This window comes from Nannobrachium achirus (assembly GCF_963921795.1).
Source record: "Nannobrachium achirus genome assembly, chromosome: 9".
Lineage (NCBI taxonomy): Eukaryota > Metazoa > Chordata > Actinopteri > Myctophiformes > Myctophidae > Nannobrachium > Nannobrachium achirus.
Genome location: NC_137818.1, coordinates 43845568 through 43865628, shown reverse-complemented (window position 1 = coordinate 43865628; position 20061 = coordinate 43845568). Strand labels below are relative to the sequence as shown.

At 45.3% G+C, this 20061-nt stretch overlaps 2 protein-coding genes across 5 annotated transcripts in view; one reads left to right on the top strand and one right to left on the bottom strand.

The window, feature by feature from the left end:
- Positions 1-7648, top strand: part of asxl1 (ASXL transcriptional regulator 1) — a 28616-nt gene extending 20968 nt beyond the window's left edge. Inside the window, exons 10-14 of one of the 3 annotated variants that reach the window (XR_013962308.1) lie at positions 1070-1175; positions 1570-2629; positions 4232-6864; positions 7234-7385; positions 7570-7648. Coding sequence is in view for 2 of the 3 variants with exons in the window: in XM_080733047.1 (XP_080589173.1) it covers positions 1070-1175; positions 1570-2629; positions 4232-6892 (3827 nt within the window). In the remaining variant the exon portion in view is untranslated. Of the gene's footprint in view, positions 1-1069; positions 1176-1569; positions 2630-4231; positions 7408-7569 lie in introns of those variants that run through there. The other 2 variants (XM_080733048.1, XM_080733047.1) reach the window with 2 other exon arrangements.
- Positions 7649-10045: 2397 nt separating this feature from the next.
- On the bottom strand, positions 10046-19314 carry pcmtd2a (protein-L-isoaspartate (D-aspartate) O-methyltransferase domain containing 2a). 2 transcript variants are annotated; one of them, XM_080733049.1, is made up of 6 exons: positions 19158-19314; positions 17489-17876; positions 16845-16947; positions 14665-14836; positions 13173-13296; positions 10046-11591 (listed from the first exon to the last, which is right to left on the bottom strand). In XM_080733049.1, exons 2-6 carry the CDS (start codon positions 17793-17795, stop codon positions 11176-11178), a joined length of 1122 nt encoding a protein of 373 aa, XP_080589175.1. In that variant the 5' UTR covers positions 17796-17876; positions 19158-19314; the 3' UTR covers positions 10046-11175. The 2 variants fall into 2 exon arrangements, with proteins under 2 accessions (XP_080589175.1, XP_080589176.1); XM_080733050.1 differs by having other exon boundaries at positions 17489-17803.
- Between the last annotated feature and the right edge of the window lie 747 nt (positions 19315-20061).

Below are 20061 nucleotides of genomic sequence, written 5' to 3'. Positions count from 1 at the left end.
CTCCACTCAATGACTTTAAAGCTATATTACTCAACAACTCTACAGTAAAATCTTACAAAAAAGGTTGTCCGACGTACAGTAGGACATTAAGTGATTCCAATTGTAATGATGAAAGTCCAGAGATTTTTACTAAGTATTAATAATATATGTTCTTGTAGGTGATTTTAAAGCTATATTACTCCACATTTAGGTGATTTTAAAGCTATATTACTCTACTTTTCAGCTCTGCTTGAAAAAAAAACGACATCTGCACATGTACCCGTATTTTCCGGACTATAAGGCGCACTTAAAAGCCTTTAATTTTCTCAAAAAACTACAGTGCGCCTTATAGTCCAGTGCGCCTTATATATGGATCATTCATTGACATTGACATTCCCTTTAGCACAGCTCCATCTGTTGGATGCATAACGCAATGTGCGCCTTATAGTCCGGTGCGCCTTATATATGAAAACAGTTCGAAAATAGACCATTCATTGACAGTGCGCCTTATAGTCCGGTGCGCCTTATATTCCGGAAAATACGGTAGTATACATATGACATAGTATGTTATGCACAACATCAAGCTTTTTTAATTGTGTTGAATTGCCATCAGGTAGAGTGCGAGGATACAGCGTGTATGCACACATAGCACGCATACACACTCTCACTCCCTCCAAACTCTGTAGGAGTTGTCCAAGCATGGATAATACTTGTTGACTACTGGCTATGCTTTCACATTGGCACACCCATGGCCCTGGGAATATCCATCTATTTTACATTTTATTAGCTTGAGCTGTGCAGCTTACTAGCCTGTCATGTTTTTACCCTGTACAGAAAAATAAATACAAAATCGGCATAGTGTTTCATGCCCCAAAAAGAGAGGTACGATGGCAGCTAGGCATAAGAACAGGAACTCTGCAAGAACATTCCTTTAAGCCTTTTTCACCGGTGCATTTAATACCCTCTGCATGTCCCCATATTTGCATTGTTAAACATAAATTAGCATTTTTGTGTACGTGGTGATGAATATAAATATGTGAGTGCTTTGCTGCTTGTGGGGGTGTGACATTGACTTCTCTGTCAACATCAGGGGAGTTCACCCACGAGATGCAAGTGCGTTTCCGGCAGGAGATGGAGAAAGAGAAGAAGGTGGAGGCTTGGAAAGAGAAGTTCTTTGAAGAGTATCACGGTCAAAAGTAAGCAAGCTTCTTACTTTTGCAGCCAGTACAACTTATTGTAAAAATATATATATTCATGGACAAAGTGTAATTTATTGACTTAATGTTAATATTGACTGAATATGGTCTCATTTTCTCTAAACTTCCAATTTCACCACTTATGCCCTATTTTATACTGTGTCGTGTCATGTGGAAATTACAAAAACAGATCTGTCCCGACTCGCGACCTGTTGTGAGCTTGTAGATTTGCTAATTTGACCACTTGTGAGAATTCTTGCCTATAATGACCCAAAATGGGTATGCTATGGTTACTCTGATTAAAAATGTGCATCCAATTTTCACTTAACTTAAAATGAAAGGCAGCACATACTTTCATTTGATTCTAAGTGTTCACTGCTTTGTCTGCCTTCAGGTCTGGCCTGACACGCGAGGAATCACTTAAGTTGACCATGAGCGAAGCTGCGGAAGTGGCTACCACCATGCTGGACAGTGATGTGGCAGCGGTGACAGCTGGCGCCCCGAAGAGGCGCAGTGTGGGTCGCCGGAGGCGGGACGGCAGGATAAGGAGGCGTACGCGGGCTGACCTGAGGCGCAGGGCACGCCAGACTCTATGCAAGGCAGCATCCCCGGCCGTCCAGTCCCCAGAGGTGGCAGAGGCCGGTGCTTCGCTGGATACTTCAACTGTCTCACTGGGCTCCCCCATGTCAGACAGCGCTGTGGTCCAGGGGGAGGTGGTACTGCAGGCAGAGTGCGCCCTGGAGCTCCCCGCCGAGTGTGCATCATTGGAACCAGAGCCCTCCCCGGCTCCAGAGCCCATTGCCGAACCCACCCCAACGCCCATACCAACACCCACGCCAACACCCATACCAACACCCATACCAACACCCATACCCAGTCCCAGTTCCAGCCCCAGTCCCAGTCCCAGTCCCAGTCCCAGCCCCAGCCCAGCATCCGTCAGCGCCAACGAGGAACCTGAAGTCACTGCTCGCTTGCTCCCCGACGAGCCAGTGCCCGCGCTGGCCTCCACCTCCTCTCCTTCCTCCTCTTCGCCCACTTCCTCCTCTGCTTCTTCTCCGGCCTCCTCCCCCTCCTCGCCCTCAGACAGACAGGGTGCCTTCACAGCAGGCCTCGACTCTTCCTCCTCCTCTTCCTCCTCCGGGTCCTCAAGCGCAGCCGCCGCCGCCGACCCCGACCCCCTGGACGACTCAGCCTCCGTGGTCACCTCGGTCACCGGGGGCACGGCCACCAGCAGTCGCGAGAGCAGCCCCTCGGCCAGCCCGGCGCCCACCCCCGTCCTCGCCGCCCAGCCCAGCGAGCAGAAGAGGAGGCCCGACGAGCCCCAGACCTTCTCCAGCTTTCCCGAGAAGAGGCCACGACTCGACGACCGTCAGTCCTTTCGTACCACAATTGGCAGTGTCGGCTCGGAGAAGCCGCTGCCGACAACAGAGGAGCCCAAGGTCCCGCCAATCAGGGTACGTGTCTCACTGGTGTTTTTACATATATATTTTATGTAGCTGTCCACCAGGGAGCAGTAAAAGGGAGTAATTTGGAGGAACTGCTATTTATCCAGCTTCAATTAAAGGGGCATGAAACCCTTGGCTGATTTTGAAGTTTGTTTTCCAATTCTGGTTAAAAACTAGTGGTGGAAAAACAGAAGCAAGAATGGTGGTGTTAATTTTTAGGTGTGTCAATACAGTCCACTGTATTGACACACCTAAATGTCACATACTGATTATGATTAGCTGCAGCTGCGTTACCAACGCCACAAGCTTCATGCAGCTTTCCTTGTCTTTACCCTGTTGTAATTTTTAACCTGAACTACAAAATCAGTCTCGGGTTTCATCCACGCCCGAGCATTAAGTGTTTTGTTATGCTTAGGAGTAGGGATGTCCCGATACCACTTTTTTGCTGACCGAGTACGAGTACAAGTACTTCATGTTGAGTACTCGCCGATACCGAGTACCGATACGAGTACAATTAATAATACAAAATGTATTTAAATTACGCTTTTTTTTTTTCCTCTAAAAAAATATATTATCCAATTTCCGCAACTATAACATAATGTCAAATTATTATTTTTTTCTGGTATTCTCAGAAATGCATTCATTGATTTAGCCCACAGCAATCTGAGTTCCCAGAGGTAATTTCTTCCACCACTAGGTGGCGAAGCCCACAGAATCTCTATTCTCTTCAATCAATCGTCTTTTTTCAGCTGTGCTACACTGGCAGGCAGGCACGTACACACATTGACAATTTGACATCAACGGGGGCTTGAGCCCCTGCCAGATCAGTCTGTAAAAAGTGTCCATGAATGCATTTTTTTACTATGGTAAAAAATGCAAATGTCCCCGGGCCCTTTCCATACCATAACTGAAGGCTGCATTCAAGAGAATTGTCCACCAAAAGGCCTTCTAGAAATATCAGCCCCTGCCTCTCTAAAATTTCTCTGCACGTCCCTGCAGACAGACACACACTTCACAGAGAGAGCGAGCTTGCAAGACAAGAGCGACAGAGACAAACAAACAAACACACACACACACACACACACACACAGCTTTCTAGTGGGAAGTTTAACTTACCTACAGTAGCCTATACTTTGCAATTTGCGTGAGGTGGTGAAGGATATATGAAAGAGATTCAACTTTAGAGGTAAGTTTAGCGCAACAAGGCATGCCGTGATGCTGATGCCTTTAAGTGGTCGCAGCTGTATCGTTGGAGCACTGGTGCCTCGTTCGCAGTGCGGCACTGTGAGCTTGCATATCTGCTATTTTTCAATAGCAAAAGTATAAAATAATTAAGGCCCTGGCTTTCACCTTGAGCCCTAGTAACTCAGTCCCACTTTTCTCCCCCTTGTGACGCCCCAGCAGAGTATCGGGCGCTGCCGTGAGAAGTATCTGGCGAGTACGAGTACAGCAAAATAGGGTTGTATCGGGTCGAGTACCGATACCACGAGTACCGATACCGCATCCCTACTTAGGAGTATTCGCCTCAGAATCCATGCTCACTTAGTGTTTAGACTTATGTGTTTAGACAAACCTTTGACCTGTGTCATATTCTCATCCTCTCTCCTCCAGATTCAACTCTCCAGAATCAAACCGCCCGGGGCCCACAAAGGCCCACCCACCTACCAGATCTGCCCCCGGATCATGCCTCCCGGCGAGGGGTCGCGGCGGTCGGGGACGGGGGCGCGCACATTGGCGGACATCAAAGCCCGTGCCCAGCAGCGCCGGGAGGCCGCTGCTGCTGTTGCAGCCACTGGCAACGGGGCGGGGCCGGGCGGGGGTGGGCTGCGGCCTACTACTGGGCTATCGGATCGCAGCAGTGGACGACGAGCGCGAGAGCACCCAGGACCTGTCGAGCCCGGAGGAGGAGGAGGAGGTGGAAGAAGGGGAAGTGGTGGGGTGGAGGAGCAGGGGTCGCCTGCAGACTCTCATCCGCCAGGAGCACAACTACAGCTTTCCAATGTAGAGTTGGCTGAGAGACCATCAGCCCAGCCCCCTACACCCCAGCCCTCACCCTCACCATCCTTGTCCACCACCTCCACCTCGCTGTCTTCAGAGCCACCCCAGACCCCCACCCCTACACCAACCCCACCTCGGGAGGAGACCGCAGGGGAGCCGATGGCTGCAGAGGACGGAGCGCCAGCACCAAAAGGCGAGGAGCTCCAGAGTACCACGAATGGTCTGGCAGACGAGGCCACCGCCTCCACGGCCCTGCATTCTGAAGCTCCGTCAGGTTCAGTTTCTGGCCTCCAACCGGGTCTCCCGGGTAAGCCTGGGTCAACAGATGCCACCCCAGTGAGGGTACCTCAGCCCTCTGAAAGTGCACAGCTGACTCCCACCTCCATCCCAGACTCTCTCCCCAGGTTTGGGGCCAAGGGCGTGGATGTTATTCAGACCCTGGCCACGTCCTCTCAGCCATGGGAGCGAGAACAAGGCAAGGGCTCCGGTGTGATCCAGCATGGTTCTCACCACGTCGGACCCCAGGAGGCACCCCTGCCTCCCAGCCGAGAGAGACAACAGGCCAACACTCCTCCTCTGGCGCACACATCGTCCTCCAGAGAGGAGGACGAGGCTGGGGGCCACAGTGACTCCACTGAGACGGCCTCCGACTGCGAAAATGAGAGCCAGGAGGGCGACCAGCAGCGCCCTGACGATGACTGGAGCCATCACCTGGCCAGTCAAAGGAACGGTCCCCCGGTCATCCGCAGCCCCCCTCCACAGAACCAGCAGCCCGTCATCCAAAGTCACGTGTCGGGTCGCCCCAATCAAACGGTCATCCAGCTACCCCGCTTCCCCAACGGCATCACCCACCCTCAGCCCAGCCGGGCCCATCCCCTTCCCCAAGAACCACAGCCGCTTCCCTCGGGCCACTCCCAAGGCCTCAGGGGCCATAGTAATGTTTTGGTCAAAACTGAGTCAGCAGATGAGTCGAGAGCGTCCAGTCGGAGCACTCCCGAGGAGGACTGTAGAGGGGGCCTGAAGGCCTCGCCTATCCCTCCTGCTTCTGCCGGCCCCAAAAGGTCAAGCAGCTCAGCCAGGCATGTATCCAGTGTTGAGGCCAACAATCCTCTGGTCACCCAGCTGCTGCAGGGCAGTCTGCCTCTAGAGAAGGTCCTGCCTCAGTCTCACTCCGCCAACAGGCTCGAGATCAATCGGCTGCCGGGGGGGCCTCCACCCAGACCTCCGGCAGCGAGAAACCCCGGCCCGTGTCTCAGGTCCCCACACGAGACAACAATCGAATCCCCGGGGCCAGAGTTCTCTTCCCAGAACCAGCGTCCTTCTTGTCTGATGGATGCCACTGCCATGCAGCAGTACCTGTCCCAGCAGCCTAGCAGCACCGTGCCCCCAGGAGCTGTACCGGTCATCACCTCCCTGCCCCCCTCCAGACGTGCATTAGATCACATCTCCCAGAACTCTGTGGCTGTCGAGTCTGCTGTAATTAAAGAGTCCCCCGGTTCTTTGCCCTCGCGGGGAGCCACTCCAGACAAGCCCCAGCTCTCTGCCCGGACACCTAATGGCCCCTCACTGCCCCACGCGGACGTCTCCCCCTCAGAACTGGTGCCCACTATTAAGATCAACTGGCGCCTGCAACAGTCACAGCAGCCACACCCCCACCAACAACAGCTTTCCCCGGTGCCCAGTGTGAAGAGTGAGGTCAACTCGCGGCCTTCGTGCCAAGCACTTGCCAAATCTTCCCCCATCACCCCAATGGGCGCTCTGAAAAAGGAGCCCAGCAGTTCCCTGGACGGTTACCTGAGTGGCGGGGCAATGGAGGGACTGCTTAACATGGAGATGACTTTAACCAGGATGGCCAAGAAGGAGCACAGCAAAGCCTCGTATTCCTCTGGCTCGCCGACCTCCTCCTCCCCCTCCTCCTCCTCTGCCGCCTCCTCCCTTCCCTTCCTGTACGGGAAGCTCCCCAAGCAGGGCGGCGGCATGGGCGGGGCCGGGCCCGGCCTCAGCTACACGGCCAACGTATCGGTGATGGACGGCAGCGGCTTCTCCCGCAGCCTGGCCGACGGTGTCCTGCAACTGCGAGGACCGCGGCTGGGCTCCGGGCAGAGCGCCACGCTCAGCATCCAGGCCTTCGCAGACAGCGCCGCCGAGGAGGTGGCGCTCAAGTGCTCGTGCCGCCTCAAGGCCATGATCATGTGCCAGGGCTGCGGCGCCTTCTGCCATGACGACTGCATCGGCCCATCCAAACTGTGCGTGTCTTGTCTGGTTGTCAGATAGTTATGTTCATACTATTGTTAGGTCACACCACACCGCCTCCTGTAGAATTTTTCGACATGTAAAGTATTAGCCAGTGGAACTTGGGGAGTATATGAATTGGGACACGGTGCTCTGAGGTGTACAGAACCCTCTATTAGGGTAGAGCAGACACATGACAGGCACAATGTTGCCTTGTATTATAAAAATTGGTCTGTTTTTGTTCTTTTTGTTCTATTTTTAAAAAGACGTTCTGGTGTTATGTTAATGTTATTGTATTATTATGATTATTATTATTATTATTATTGTGAATTTGGGGCATGGTTGATTGTAAATTGTGCCTTTGTTTTGTTTTCTCTCCTCAGAAACATTTACCTCATCTTATCTTGACCCACCTGTCATCATCTGAGTGTGAAAATGGTGGACATTATTGTTTTTGGTTCCTCTCCTGCTCGGCACGGAGGGACTTGTTGGTCTTGTCTCTTTGCGCAAAGAAATATTTTTTTAATCATTAAAAGTAAGTAAATGACATTGTTTCCTTTTGGTTGTGTATTCTTTGCTCATTTCATTTGCCTCCTAAAGATAAGTCTGTACTCTGAAGTTAAGCACAGTATTCTGAACAAAATAAAGTCATGACTGAGCACTACTTTTCTTTTTCCAGGAATGACATTTTTATTTGTATTCTTTTTTTTTTAATGTAGTTCTAATTTAAGGCTGGGTATCCAGGTACAAAAAAAAAACCTGAGCATATCATCTTATCAATCAACCCAGAGATGCTGCACTGTGATGTGGTTGCGAGTGCTTGTGAACAAGTTCTGGAAGGTTATCCTGAAAGAATTTCAAATAATGATTCACATCACAGGTATTTATTGTCTTAACAAGAAATTCAACATGAGAAAAATGTTTATTTCTGTGCAACGTAAAACGGCACATCTAGCATCCAGTGAACACGGTTCCTCACTTTCTAGTCTGATGTTAGAACGCAATAAACCACAGGTTTGTGGTGGTCATGAAGATTCAACATAAATGACAGAGCTGGAGATTCATTCTGTACTGTCATTTCAAGCTTTGTAACGTGTTGTGAGCTTTTAGTTTGGCTATTTTTACGAGAGATTTGGTGTAGGAAACAATTGTCTTGCAAAGACTCCTGGAGGATCCATTTTTGTCTTTGGTTAAAATGAAGATTTTTTTTGCTCTATATTGTAATAGTAATGATTGTTATATGTTGTTTGTTCTGTAACGGTGGTCTCCCTGTCCCCAGCCCAGAAAACATTTCTTTGTTAGGGTGCACATTTCTGACAATCAGGAGAGTACCCATTTTATCCAATCGCGAGCTCTCTCCCCTGATTGGATAACATCTTCATCCTGACCTGAAAATGCATTTTCTGTATACTAAAAAAGATGAGACCCCTGTTATTGAACAAAAAACTCTATTTAGCCATAATTACGAATGAGTACACAGAATTTGTGGGGAAACTACAAACAAGGGCATTGATGACCAGTTTCTTATTCTTTTAACAATTATCTCCAGTGTGGTGGCTGAGGGAAAAAGAAAAACTAAACAAAAAACATACCCAATATCATTGTCGAATTGACATTAAAATTAGAGCCCAGTCTGATGATGATGAATGTAACATTTCAGACTTGACTTTAATAGTAGGATTCCACCTCTCGCATCTAGAAACCAAAGAATTGAGGCTTGCTTGCTGTGAGGCTCATTTACAGTCCAGGGATGGATTATGGTTCATCAATGTCTCTTCCATTCAAATGAGCTTCACATTATATACAGTAAGCGCGCTCTGTGCTGGTCAAGGGAAAGTGCCTTGGGTGTCATATGCTGATGTACATATGCTGTCATATGTTGTACCTCCTTTCTTAGCTCTGACAGGTCATCGAGGAAAAGATCCCCAAAGGAACATTTTAAAGTTTTTAATAACCAACATAATTTACACATTTCACAGTAACTACTGTAGTCAGTATTTATAGTACAGTAAGAGAGATGTGAACTGAAATTATTGGGTGAATTTATTTTTTCCGCACACCAATAATTTATATGATAATGCTATTATTGTGTGTACTTTATGTTGAACTTTTGTTACAGTACCCATCCTAGTAGTAGGTCTGGGATGTGTGTCTTTTGCTGAACTGAAATTATTCACATTGAAATGTAATCTGTTATTTTAACTAAGACCCCTGAACTTGAAAATTAAGTCCCACATAACAAGTAGTTCACAATCACATTGGGTGAGCTGGGCTAAGTGAAAATTCCTGGCTGGTCAATGGCCTGATGAGCATCAGTTAAGTTTAGCTCTTGATTGTCGGTGACAATTACATAATTTGTAACAGTAACAGCTACATAACTGCTCTAATTGTGGAGCAATGTATCATAAATCTTGTCTAATGTCACTTGCTGATGAGAATCGATCTTCAAGCTTTAACGTGTCCCACTGGAAGATCCAGTCATGCGATTTGAGCTTTAGCGACAAAGAGGTTCTTCAGCTTCAATGCAGATGTCAGTGGGTGGACCAGTCTCTCCTTGGGAGATGGGAATCTCCAGTACTAGTTGCTTTAATTGTTCTCTGACCCTTCAATCGTTTTCTACTCAAAAAGGGTCTTGATATTAGCAGGTAAAACGTCTTACTGTGTCCATACAAGACACAATGTGATTCTAGGGACGGATCAGGCGTGTGCTAAAGGTTAAAAGTCTTAATATTGTGTCCATGGTTTGCAAAGTTCCCCTCCGTCCGAAACCAGCCCAGAACCTGTGTTTCATAATATTCCCTCTCTTTATATTCTCCTCTCTCCACTTCACTATTCAATAAAGAAAAAATACCAACAAATATAAACATCTTTTAAATCCGATTAAAGCAGGACATTTTGATGAATAAATCAAAGTTGTCCATGATTTGATCAGCAGCTATACGAGACAAGTGCAATAATAGTGCAGCAGAACAGTGTCTCACAAACACGTAGCTCATCTAAAGCCTGGTTTATACTTGATTGTATGGCAGTCAAAATGAGCTGATCTAGAAGCTTGATGCTTCTACATCTTGGGAGCTTGTTGTAGATCTGCTATTTTCAGAGATGCCACCGCAGACTGCTTTATTAGCAGTAATGATAAAACCCCATTTTCACACTCTTCCCCATCTATAAACAAGTGCAGGCTACAAATTCATAGACAAAGAAATGTTGCCTCTTATTAACACTCCAGAGTCGATACATTGGCTACAAAAGTTGGCAACCAAAAAAGAGAAAAAAGGAAAGAAAGAAATGCAACAAAAATCCACATGCTGGATGACTGGTAGGCCTATATATGTCTCCTTTTTTTTCTTCTTACACTTGAGACGAGTGCAGGGGAAGTGTTAAGTCCAATTCATGCTTTGTTGCATGACGGTGTCGCATGCCGAAAGTAGAAGAGCTAAAGGCTCACAACACATCACGGATGCATGCTTTGCAAGCGTAGGTCTACCACACATTTTCAGCACGCGGCACTGTCGTGCAACAGTGCATAAATTAGGCTTTAGTAGGTGAAACTTGAATATTGTCTGTCTCCCAGTCAAAGAATGCACCAAGAGAATCCTCACCTTGACCAAATGATTATGTTAAATGCTGTTCTCAACTACTGTACATTCCATAAAGGCAGCAAAATCCGGAGTAAAGCATAATTTATGATCTGTCTGTAGTGCGACGGTGTGGCTTGGCCACAATAACAGATTTTCAAGCTAACTACACGTCAGTTGTTGCCGGCAAGTTACACCGTTGTGTGATGTAATATAAACCACTTTCAACCTGGTGTTCCTTTTGGGCATGTCATTATAGGCGGAAAACAGCCGATCTACACACAACAGGGTGCATCAGAACGCGTTGTGAGCTTGTAGATTTGCTATTTTCGCTGCATGACACCACCAGTGTTGTATTGGTGAATTATCTTTGGGGGTATGCTATTTTAATGTCGTCACGCGCAAGTCGCTTAACACCTACACTACAGGAGTTAACCGGTCAGACTATGGACTATTGATATGTATCCAGGCTCTTTCCCATGTTAAGTCAGCCGGTTGTGACACTAGTACACTACAGATTTTGTAAACGTTGAGGTGTGATGTTAAGGGTTGTTTTAAAGCGGTGCGTGTGCGTGCTCCTCCTCGAAAAGATTCGGGGCGGCGTGTACCTGCGTGACACGACCAATACAACACTGGACACCACCATACGACAAAATATTAAATGGGGTTAAGTGGTTCGCTCTGGATTTAGCTGTGTAGGAGTTCATGGAGGACCCTGGAGTGTTGACGATTGCCGTTCCCAAAGGTCTATTTCTCTCTGTAATGGAGGAGATACATCTTGAGAGGTTCCGGGAGAGGCAGAGAGAGGATCTTTTCTCTCAACTTGTTGACTGGAGGCTCCTGAAGCAGAGCTCCAGCCTCTCTTCTCTCCTCTTCCTCCTCCTCCTCCCCCTCCTTTGGTTGTTTCGTGCCCATGCAGTCTTTCTCTCCCTCTCTGTCCTCCTCATCCTCCTCGTCGCTGTTGCTGTCCATGGATTCGGGGATGAGCCGAATCGTGAAGCCTCTCTGGTGGGCGCGCCTCTGTCTGAGCTGTGCCTGGCTGCTTGTGACCAATCGCCTCCTTGGCAGGAGTCCGAACGCTGTCCCCGTCAAAGTCTTCTTCAAGGCGTGGCGAATGGCGATCCGGGCCAGATCCTGAAGAGTCCGCACCTCAAACATGGACGCTGGGGTACCAGACACCCGGGGTGAAACAAATCCAACAATGAAACATTAGTCTTTCTGAGAAAAACAACATGATGGACATTGCAGTTATGTTTTTAAGTAAAAACATGTGTTTTTATATAAATCAGTTGAAAACTCATAACATCAGCCCATCGCCGTCGATTAAGATATTGTACATTTACCATAATGACCTACTGTATGGTGGTCTGATACAACCAGTGGTGTATCAAAAGTAAGTACTTCTCACTACCATTTGTGCCCACCAAAGTACAACATGTGACTTGTTACTTTTGCTCACAATAATGTGCAAAAGGTTCTTTGTTCGCAGTTAAAAGTTTATAGACACCGAAGGGGTATAAGTCATTGTATTCATACCGCAGTTAATTGAGACCTTTTCATTCCTCAGATATTATCTACAAATGATGGTAACGTTCAAAGAAGAACTACGTAAGTTGCTTTTTATTTAATTGCAATTAGTTTTGTCAGCTTCAGTTTATTTGTCCATTAATGGCACAAATGCCAGGGCAGGAAGGCCATGAAATCCTTTGAAATAATTAATTGGATTTGAGGGTTAAGGATGATTTTAAATTTGATGTAGACTATCTGCAGTCAAATTATGTTATTTACAATCTAATCCATGCTCAGCCCTGCACCAATCAGTGTCACTGGATGGATAAAGTGGTACAGTCAGGCCACTGTGGCCTCAGGGCATATCATTTGTTGGAGGGGCACATGGCCAAACTGAGGGGCAACGACGGCCATGGCCTTCATGGCCTCTGTGAAATTCCTGCCCTGGCCTGGTTACAAGGGTTTTTTGTTATTCCCTCACACAAACCTGAGGAACAGCCTGTGAGGGCTTGAAACATTTGTATCTTCATAGAATAACATCAAATTTGTGGAAATGTGTTATGAGAAGGTCTCTTTCAACCCAAAGATTTTTTTGCGACCAAAGTATATTGGAAGATAAAGTACCAAATTACTGTTACTCTTAATTTTCACAGAATGACTTTACCCAAATTCACTAGTACCCTTAATAGCAGGGTACAATTCCACAATAATTATTATTCATCAATAAATGATCCAAATCTTATAAGGAATGCTTTCTGCAGTCAGTTCAGTGATAACAATCCATTTGGTACATTTTGCAGTTTTTTGCGGATAGTTGACTTGCCAGTTACAGAAACATGTCCCTTGTTTCAAGTCCCAGAACATTAACTTAACTTTCAGGGCTCTATGTTGATTGTCTTAAGTACCAGCTCTTATGCCTAAACTTAAAGGCCTGTCCATACTGTCTCCGACCACCAAACCTTTTGTCGAGGAGTTCTGACTTTTCGACCTGCAGCTTTCCGAACTCTAATTCGGAGTAATGCTTTTCAGAAGAAGCAAGTGACGTCATTTTGTAGTTGAACCGGACCTTTCCGACCAAAGGTTCGGTGGTCGGAGACAGTATGGACAGGCCTTAAAGTTAAGGCATAAGAGCTGGTACTTAAGACAATCAAATAGACCCCCCAGAGTTAATTGAACACTGGATTTTAGAGACTAAAAGTGTCTCTCGCCTTTAAGATGGTAAACATGCTACTTACGTAGCGGTACTGTTTGTGGTTTGATGGTCCCTCTGTGTTTGGGCAGCACCAGGGGGGCAAAGGACACTGCAATGATCTTCTTTGTCTCCCAGCTGTTGTTACCTGTCCGTGTGATCTTTGTCAACTGAGAACAGAGCAAAAAAATAAATAAAAACTAAAATAAATAGCAATTCGCTAACTGACTAGTAGTGTATTCAGTAAAATCCTCAGTGTTAATTTAACTGTGAGAGTGTACAAAATAGTACAAATGGGAACAAACCAAACAGACCCATTAGGATCCACTTCATTTGTACACCCTCAGAGTTATACATGGATAAATTACCAGAAGAACTTAAATATTTTCATCAATAAACTACAAAATAATAAAGAAAATGCTGACTGAAATTCATCATTTAAAATGTAAATGATGAATTTCAATGATTGGTAAAGGAATGATTAAAAATGCAAATCATTCCAATCATTCTATAGAAGCAAACTTTGAAATATCTTACATTACAACATTACAAACTCACATTTCTCACTCATAAGACGTTTTGTAAAAACGGAAGGAAAAAAAGAAGGAGAAAAGATAAAACAGTTTCACTTCATTGCAATTCGTATGACCAATTCAGTAAGTGAATTAATTGAAATGGAACCATTTTTACACTCTCAGAGTTAAATTAAAGCTGCAATCCATAAGTTTCTTGTCCTACTCTGGATTTGAACCCAGCTCTCTACCAAAATACTACCAGGGGAGATGAGCCTCAGCCTTCAGGCAGTACTACTTGTCAACCAGTAGGTGTCCTACCCGACACCAGGGTTTACATTTCTCAGTGGAAGAGTAGCGAGACCATCAAACACTGCTGATGTACAAGTTAATTATATTGTATTAACATATCCTATGTACCACAGATTGGCATTCATTCAAATAAGTTGCAGATTGCAGCTTTAACACTCATGATTTTGCTGGGATGTGTGCCCTGTAAAGACCTTCTCCAGTGGTGGATCAAGTACTCATATTTTAAAGTAAGTAAAGGCCTTAATTTAATCTGTACATCAGCAAAATATATACTTACTCTACTAAAGTAAAAGTACAAGTGTGTCAGACTTTATTGAAAATAGCCAAAGTAAAAAGTGGGTTTGTAATAATAACACAAATATGCAAAGTGACTAAATCTGTCAAATAATTGTAATTGTAAAAATACGTAAAAATGAAATACTCAGGTAAAGTAAAAGTTCCTCAGAATTGTACCAAAGTACAGTACTTGAGTAAATGTAATTAGTTACTGTACACCAGTGGTTCTCAAAGTGGTTTTCAGGGATTCCTTTATGAGGGTCTAAATTGACCCTTACAAGTCTGTAACTTTGATAGTGTACAAATGGAACCAAATGGACCCGTTATGGAACCAAATGGACCCTAACAGGTCCATTTGGTTCCATTTGTACACTGTCAAAGTTAAGGGGAGACCTTCAAATGTCAAAGTTTGAGAAGCACTGCTGTACAACCACTGACCTTCTCCTCCAGTGGAAGGACCAGGATTCCCCCCACTTTCAGCAGGTTCTTCATGTAGTCCTCATGCTCCCGCTGCACCCCAGCTCCACAGTACACCCTGTCATACCGACGCTCCTCTGGGGCGATCTCCAGACAGTTGCCTGCCACAAAGCAAGGCTCGCAGAACTCAAACCTATGCATGCAAACAAACACACATACACACACACACACACACACACACACACACACACACACACACACACACACACACACACACACACACACACAAACACACACACGTGTGGGCACATCACATACACACACAATATCATTAAGACCCATGCTCACAGCAATACGTTGTGAGCTTGTAGATCTGCTGTTTTCGTCAAATGTTGATCCCAGAATAGCTAGGGATGCTAGAATTCAAGTGGTTAACCGTGAAGTAAGACTGAGATTGAAATCTATTTCCCAAGAGTGTTAATTTCCCTTGTCTTGTGTAATGCCTGATTTATAATTTGTCGTATGACAGTGTTGCCTGCTAAAAATAGACGATCTACAATCTCATAAAACACCGTTGCATGATGACGTGACGTGTTGTGAACTTGTAGATCGCCTAATTATCAGCAAGCAACACTGTTGTGTCACTCTCAATTCCCCTCTGTCTCCTATGAAATGTGAAAATATCACAAACTAGAAGTGCACTTTCTCAAGGTGCCAACTTGCGCCTTGTGCACAAGTAGGCCATGTATGTGCGCTCACCACTGGCGATGCAGTGACATCACCACTGGCATCACCAGGAATGTTGGTCCCTCATTGGCTGTTAAAGGAGCATGAAACCCCGCCTCTTAATTTGTTTTATGGGATTTCAAAACATGAAAAGAAATCTGAAATGTAGGCGTGGTTATCTGCTGCTGTGGGGGGAGGGGCGGAGTAATGCGCATATCATTGTGTTCTATCAAAGAGAAGCTGTCCGGCGTCCGCACTTGTTGCATTTGCATTTCGGAAACAAATGTAAAACCAGCCATTGAAAAATGTGCTGTCTGAGCTTTTATCCATGTTTTTTAAACGTTTTCCAGCCGTGCTGCGTGCTCTGTGTGTGGAGTGGATTATCCGTGGGGACAGCCGGAGGCTGATGCAATGGACGCTACGCTGTCGGCTATTTTGTGACTGTGTAGTGTGTGTGTGTGTGCGTGTGTGTGCGTGTGACACGTGTTTGTGTGTGGTGACAGTGCGCGCACGCACACACACTAAACGCCATGTCCACAAGCACGAAAAATAGCCGCGCCGCTTTGGCCAGAGTACATTTTGAATTCTGGACGTTTACTTGTAACAGAGTGTTTCTACATCGCAGTATTAATATACTTCCAACATGTAACAAGTGTTACTTTCCACCACTGAGTCGAACAGCAACAGCCCTGCCCCACGGACCACGGTCGAGACAGCAGCCGCAGGCACAACAGTGTATTTTGTGAGCGGTCTGTTGACGGAGTCCCTGCTCTGCTCTCTGGCTGTAAGCAGCCTACAGTGAAACCACGCCCCCCATTGATACAAATCTATATAAAACAAACATTAATATTAATTAGATAAGCCACGTCACGCCGTGAGCAAATATTTAATGAGTGTCGCAAAATATTTCTTTTCTACCCTGAAACTGGAAGAACACAGAAATAGCTACAGAGACAGCAGAAAGCTCTGAATCCACAAGCATATGGACAAAATGAACCATATCATTGCCCCCCATCACAAGTGACTCATTGATATAATATATATTTATAGAAAAAGTGATTTTGTGTTTCATGGCCCTTTAATGATGACGTTGCCAGAAATCCTTGTCCCTGATTGGGCTACGTACGTGCTTAAACAAAGAAGGACAGCGGCATACATACACAGCCGATCGCAGTACTTGCGCTGCTCTGCTGACGCAAGTAATTATTACTTGCACCAGCAGAGTGCGCAAGTACTGCGTTCTGTGATTTTGTATGCGGAGTCAATGTCCGCATGGCCAATCAGGGAACAGCATTCTTGGCGTCAATGTCCACGTGGCCAATCAGGGACCAGCATTATTGGTGACGTCACCATCAACAAGTGCGACCTGATATAAATAACAAGGCGCGCTCTGCTGGTGCACAGGTAGGCCATACATGGCCACGAGTGCACAAGAAGCAAGTTGGCACCTCGACAGAGAGCAGTCTAGTTGATACCTGTCAAAGCTGTCACTGGTCTTAACGAAGAAGTCCAGTTTCTGATAGGCATATTCAATCACGTCAGCATGCAGCTCAACCCCATGGTTCACTCCAAATGGACCTGTAGGGAACAGAAGAAGAAACATCAAGCCAAACAGAATAATCCATTCTGTTCTATATTTCGCATTGGTCTCTCCTCTAGGCAGTAGGGCTGTCACAATTATTACATAATCGTCTAATCGTAATTATTTGACATAATCGCAAATATTTGGTCATAATCGTCATAATCGTGAATGTTGAAAAATGTTCATACATTGATAAACATTTTCAGAAATAGTGGAAATAGCATATCTACAAGCTCACAACGCGTCGCATCGCGTTGTGAGCTTGTAGATCGGCTATTTCCACTACCAATGTTATTTTTTAAGTAGAAAGTTGTCAAATATGTCAGTTATTTCTTTGTATATTTAGGTTATGTGTCATATCTGCCATGTGCAACTTCAAAGCCTAAAAGCTGAACAGAAATGTAATTATCAACAACAAAAACACAATTAAATCGATAATCACAATTATTTGAGTGACAATTAATCGTCATGTAAAATGTCATATCGTGACAGCCCTACTAGGCAGGCTGTATCTTTGGAAGTGCCGACCCCTCTCACCCAGTATGAGGCCCACCATGGTGCTGAGGTAGCCAGTCCCGCTGCCCAGGTTGAGGAAGGAGAGGCCGGGGTGGAGGTCCAACGCCTCCATCACCTCAGAGTAGATGCAGGGAGCCGACAGGTGGATGTTACCATGACGCCAGGCCAGGTCCTTGTAGGCGCTGTCCCTGAACTCATCAAGGTAGTAGTCGGCCCTGTCGATGGCCCTGAACGCCTGCTCCACCAGCTCGGAGCGGATGTACTGGGCCTCCTTCAGGTTGTCGATCAACTCGTCGTTGTCCTCGCCCGCGCTGACGGCTCCGCCCATCTTCCCACCTTTACACCAACACAACGAGGAAGAAGGAGGGAGGATGAGGTGTGACTTGAGGCTGCTCTCCAAATTGGTGTGCTGTGGCAGGAGACAAAGTCATCAATACTTTTATTTTGATCACTTGAAGTGTTTGGGGCTGGACTTAAAGCATAGCATACAGATTCAAGCTTTAAATAAAACCATTTTAATGAATAACGCGTTATTTTAACCAATGTGTATGGTAGAGTATGTTTGTACAATATAACTAGTACATGATCATTCTGCAGTGGTTGGAGGTGGTCTCCCTACTCTTCCACTAGCAAGATGGACAAGGACCCACTGAGATTCCATAGTTTAGATTATAGATTATATAGATTTGATTGTTTATGTTTAACAATTATTGTCACAATGTTATCATTGAGCTCAGCGCTCCAATCTTTTCGGATTGATATATGTATCTGTTGGTCTGGCACATTGACAAACCACTACAGCCCTGTCCCTTGTCTATAATTACCACACAATGTCTACGTCCAGCCAAGTAGACTCCTGATGAATAGCATGGGTCACTGGTTCTCAAAGTGTGGTCCGGGGACCACCAGGGGCCTTTAAATGATTCATTGTTAGGCACCAAGACATTTGCTTCCATTTCTACACTATTGGAGATAAATTAATAATAGCCTATGAGGATTTGTTGTGTAGTCGGGGTCACAGAGATAAAATAATAATAATCTATGGCCGCCCTAAAGCATATTAAACTGGGTCCATGGAATTAAAAAGGCAACTGTAGTTTTGGTCCGACAGTTGGCATAAATCTTAATTATTATAATTATATTATTAGGCCTATTATTATTATTTTAGGGCAAGTATTTTCTTCACAACAGATACAGATTAGGTGCACTTTCGTGACAGACCACAAATCCCTGGTGAATACATTCTTTGGTTAGGCCTGTTTGTTTACCAGAGATGTGTTGTTCCACCAACCAGTCAGTCTCTCTCTGCACACTCAAAAACAGCTGCGCCACACTGTACTGTAACAAAGCACTGTAGTTACATGACACGCGAGATACATGTTTTCTGCGTCGATTTAGCCCAAATCCCACAACCACCACTGCAGACATCCATGTGCACTTGGCTTTGTTCGTCCTATTGAAATAATAACAATACATAATACATTTAAATGAACATTAAAATGCCAATAATGCGTCACTCACGGATGAAACGAGTCATTATTAATAACACAAGATCACGCTTCAAAGAAGCATGGTCGGTGGATTGATTCCCTGTCTGGTCACTGCAGTAGCCTACAGTTACAGCCGCAGGAGAATAGAAACACTGTAATAAGGTGCAAACAAAGAAACTTCGTCATTACGCGCATATTACCTTTAAACGGGCAACACCGTCTAATCGCTTTCTGTTTCTCCGGATGTTTGTGTTGTTTCGCAGATTCTAATGCCGAAACAACCGCTTAGTTTAGGTGATTCTCCTTTTTAGTTGCAATAATAATCCAGCCAGGATGGAACACACTTCATGGATCTCACCTCAGTTCTGGATGTAAACACGACCAGCTGACCAAGTGACGTGACGTCACTCACTCAAACAAAAAGTGCACTTCCAGTGGTGGAAAAAGTAGGCCTATTATTTACTTATTTTACTAAAGTATCAATACTGCAATGTAGAAATACTCTGTGTTTACAAGTAAAAGTCCTTAATTCAAAATGCAGGCCCTACTCGAGTTTTGGCATCAAAATGTATGCTACTTAAAGTAGGTACCAAAAGTAAAAGTAGCCTATTGAAAATAGCAGATCTATAATTGCTCAAAAGGCATTGAGAGCTTGTAGATCGGCTATCCTCAAAGGGGGAATAGCCAAGGTATAAAATAGTGATTTATGTATGTTTTATAATGTTATAATGTATAGCCTATCTGCAAAGTAAAAAAACTAAAAACTTGTAACTAAAGTTTTCAAATAAATGTAGTGAAAGTAGGCCTACTTGGATCCGAGATGTAGGCCTAAGTAAAAGTTTTGGAAGTAGGCTAAAGTAGGCTACAAATAGGCCTACCTCAAAATTGTAGACCTACTTTATAAGTAAATGTACTTGTTTACTTTACACCACTGCTGGACCAGGGGCAGCAGCCCCACATTTTGCCTGGCAACCAATGACTGGATGTCAGCGGAACACCTCATTGGCTGGCCTGTCCATATCAACAATCTGTGGAAAGTCGGGCATTTAAGGCTAGCAGGGCAGGGGATCTCTGACTGTCTCTAAGGGCACATTTCAAAAGAAT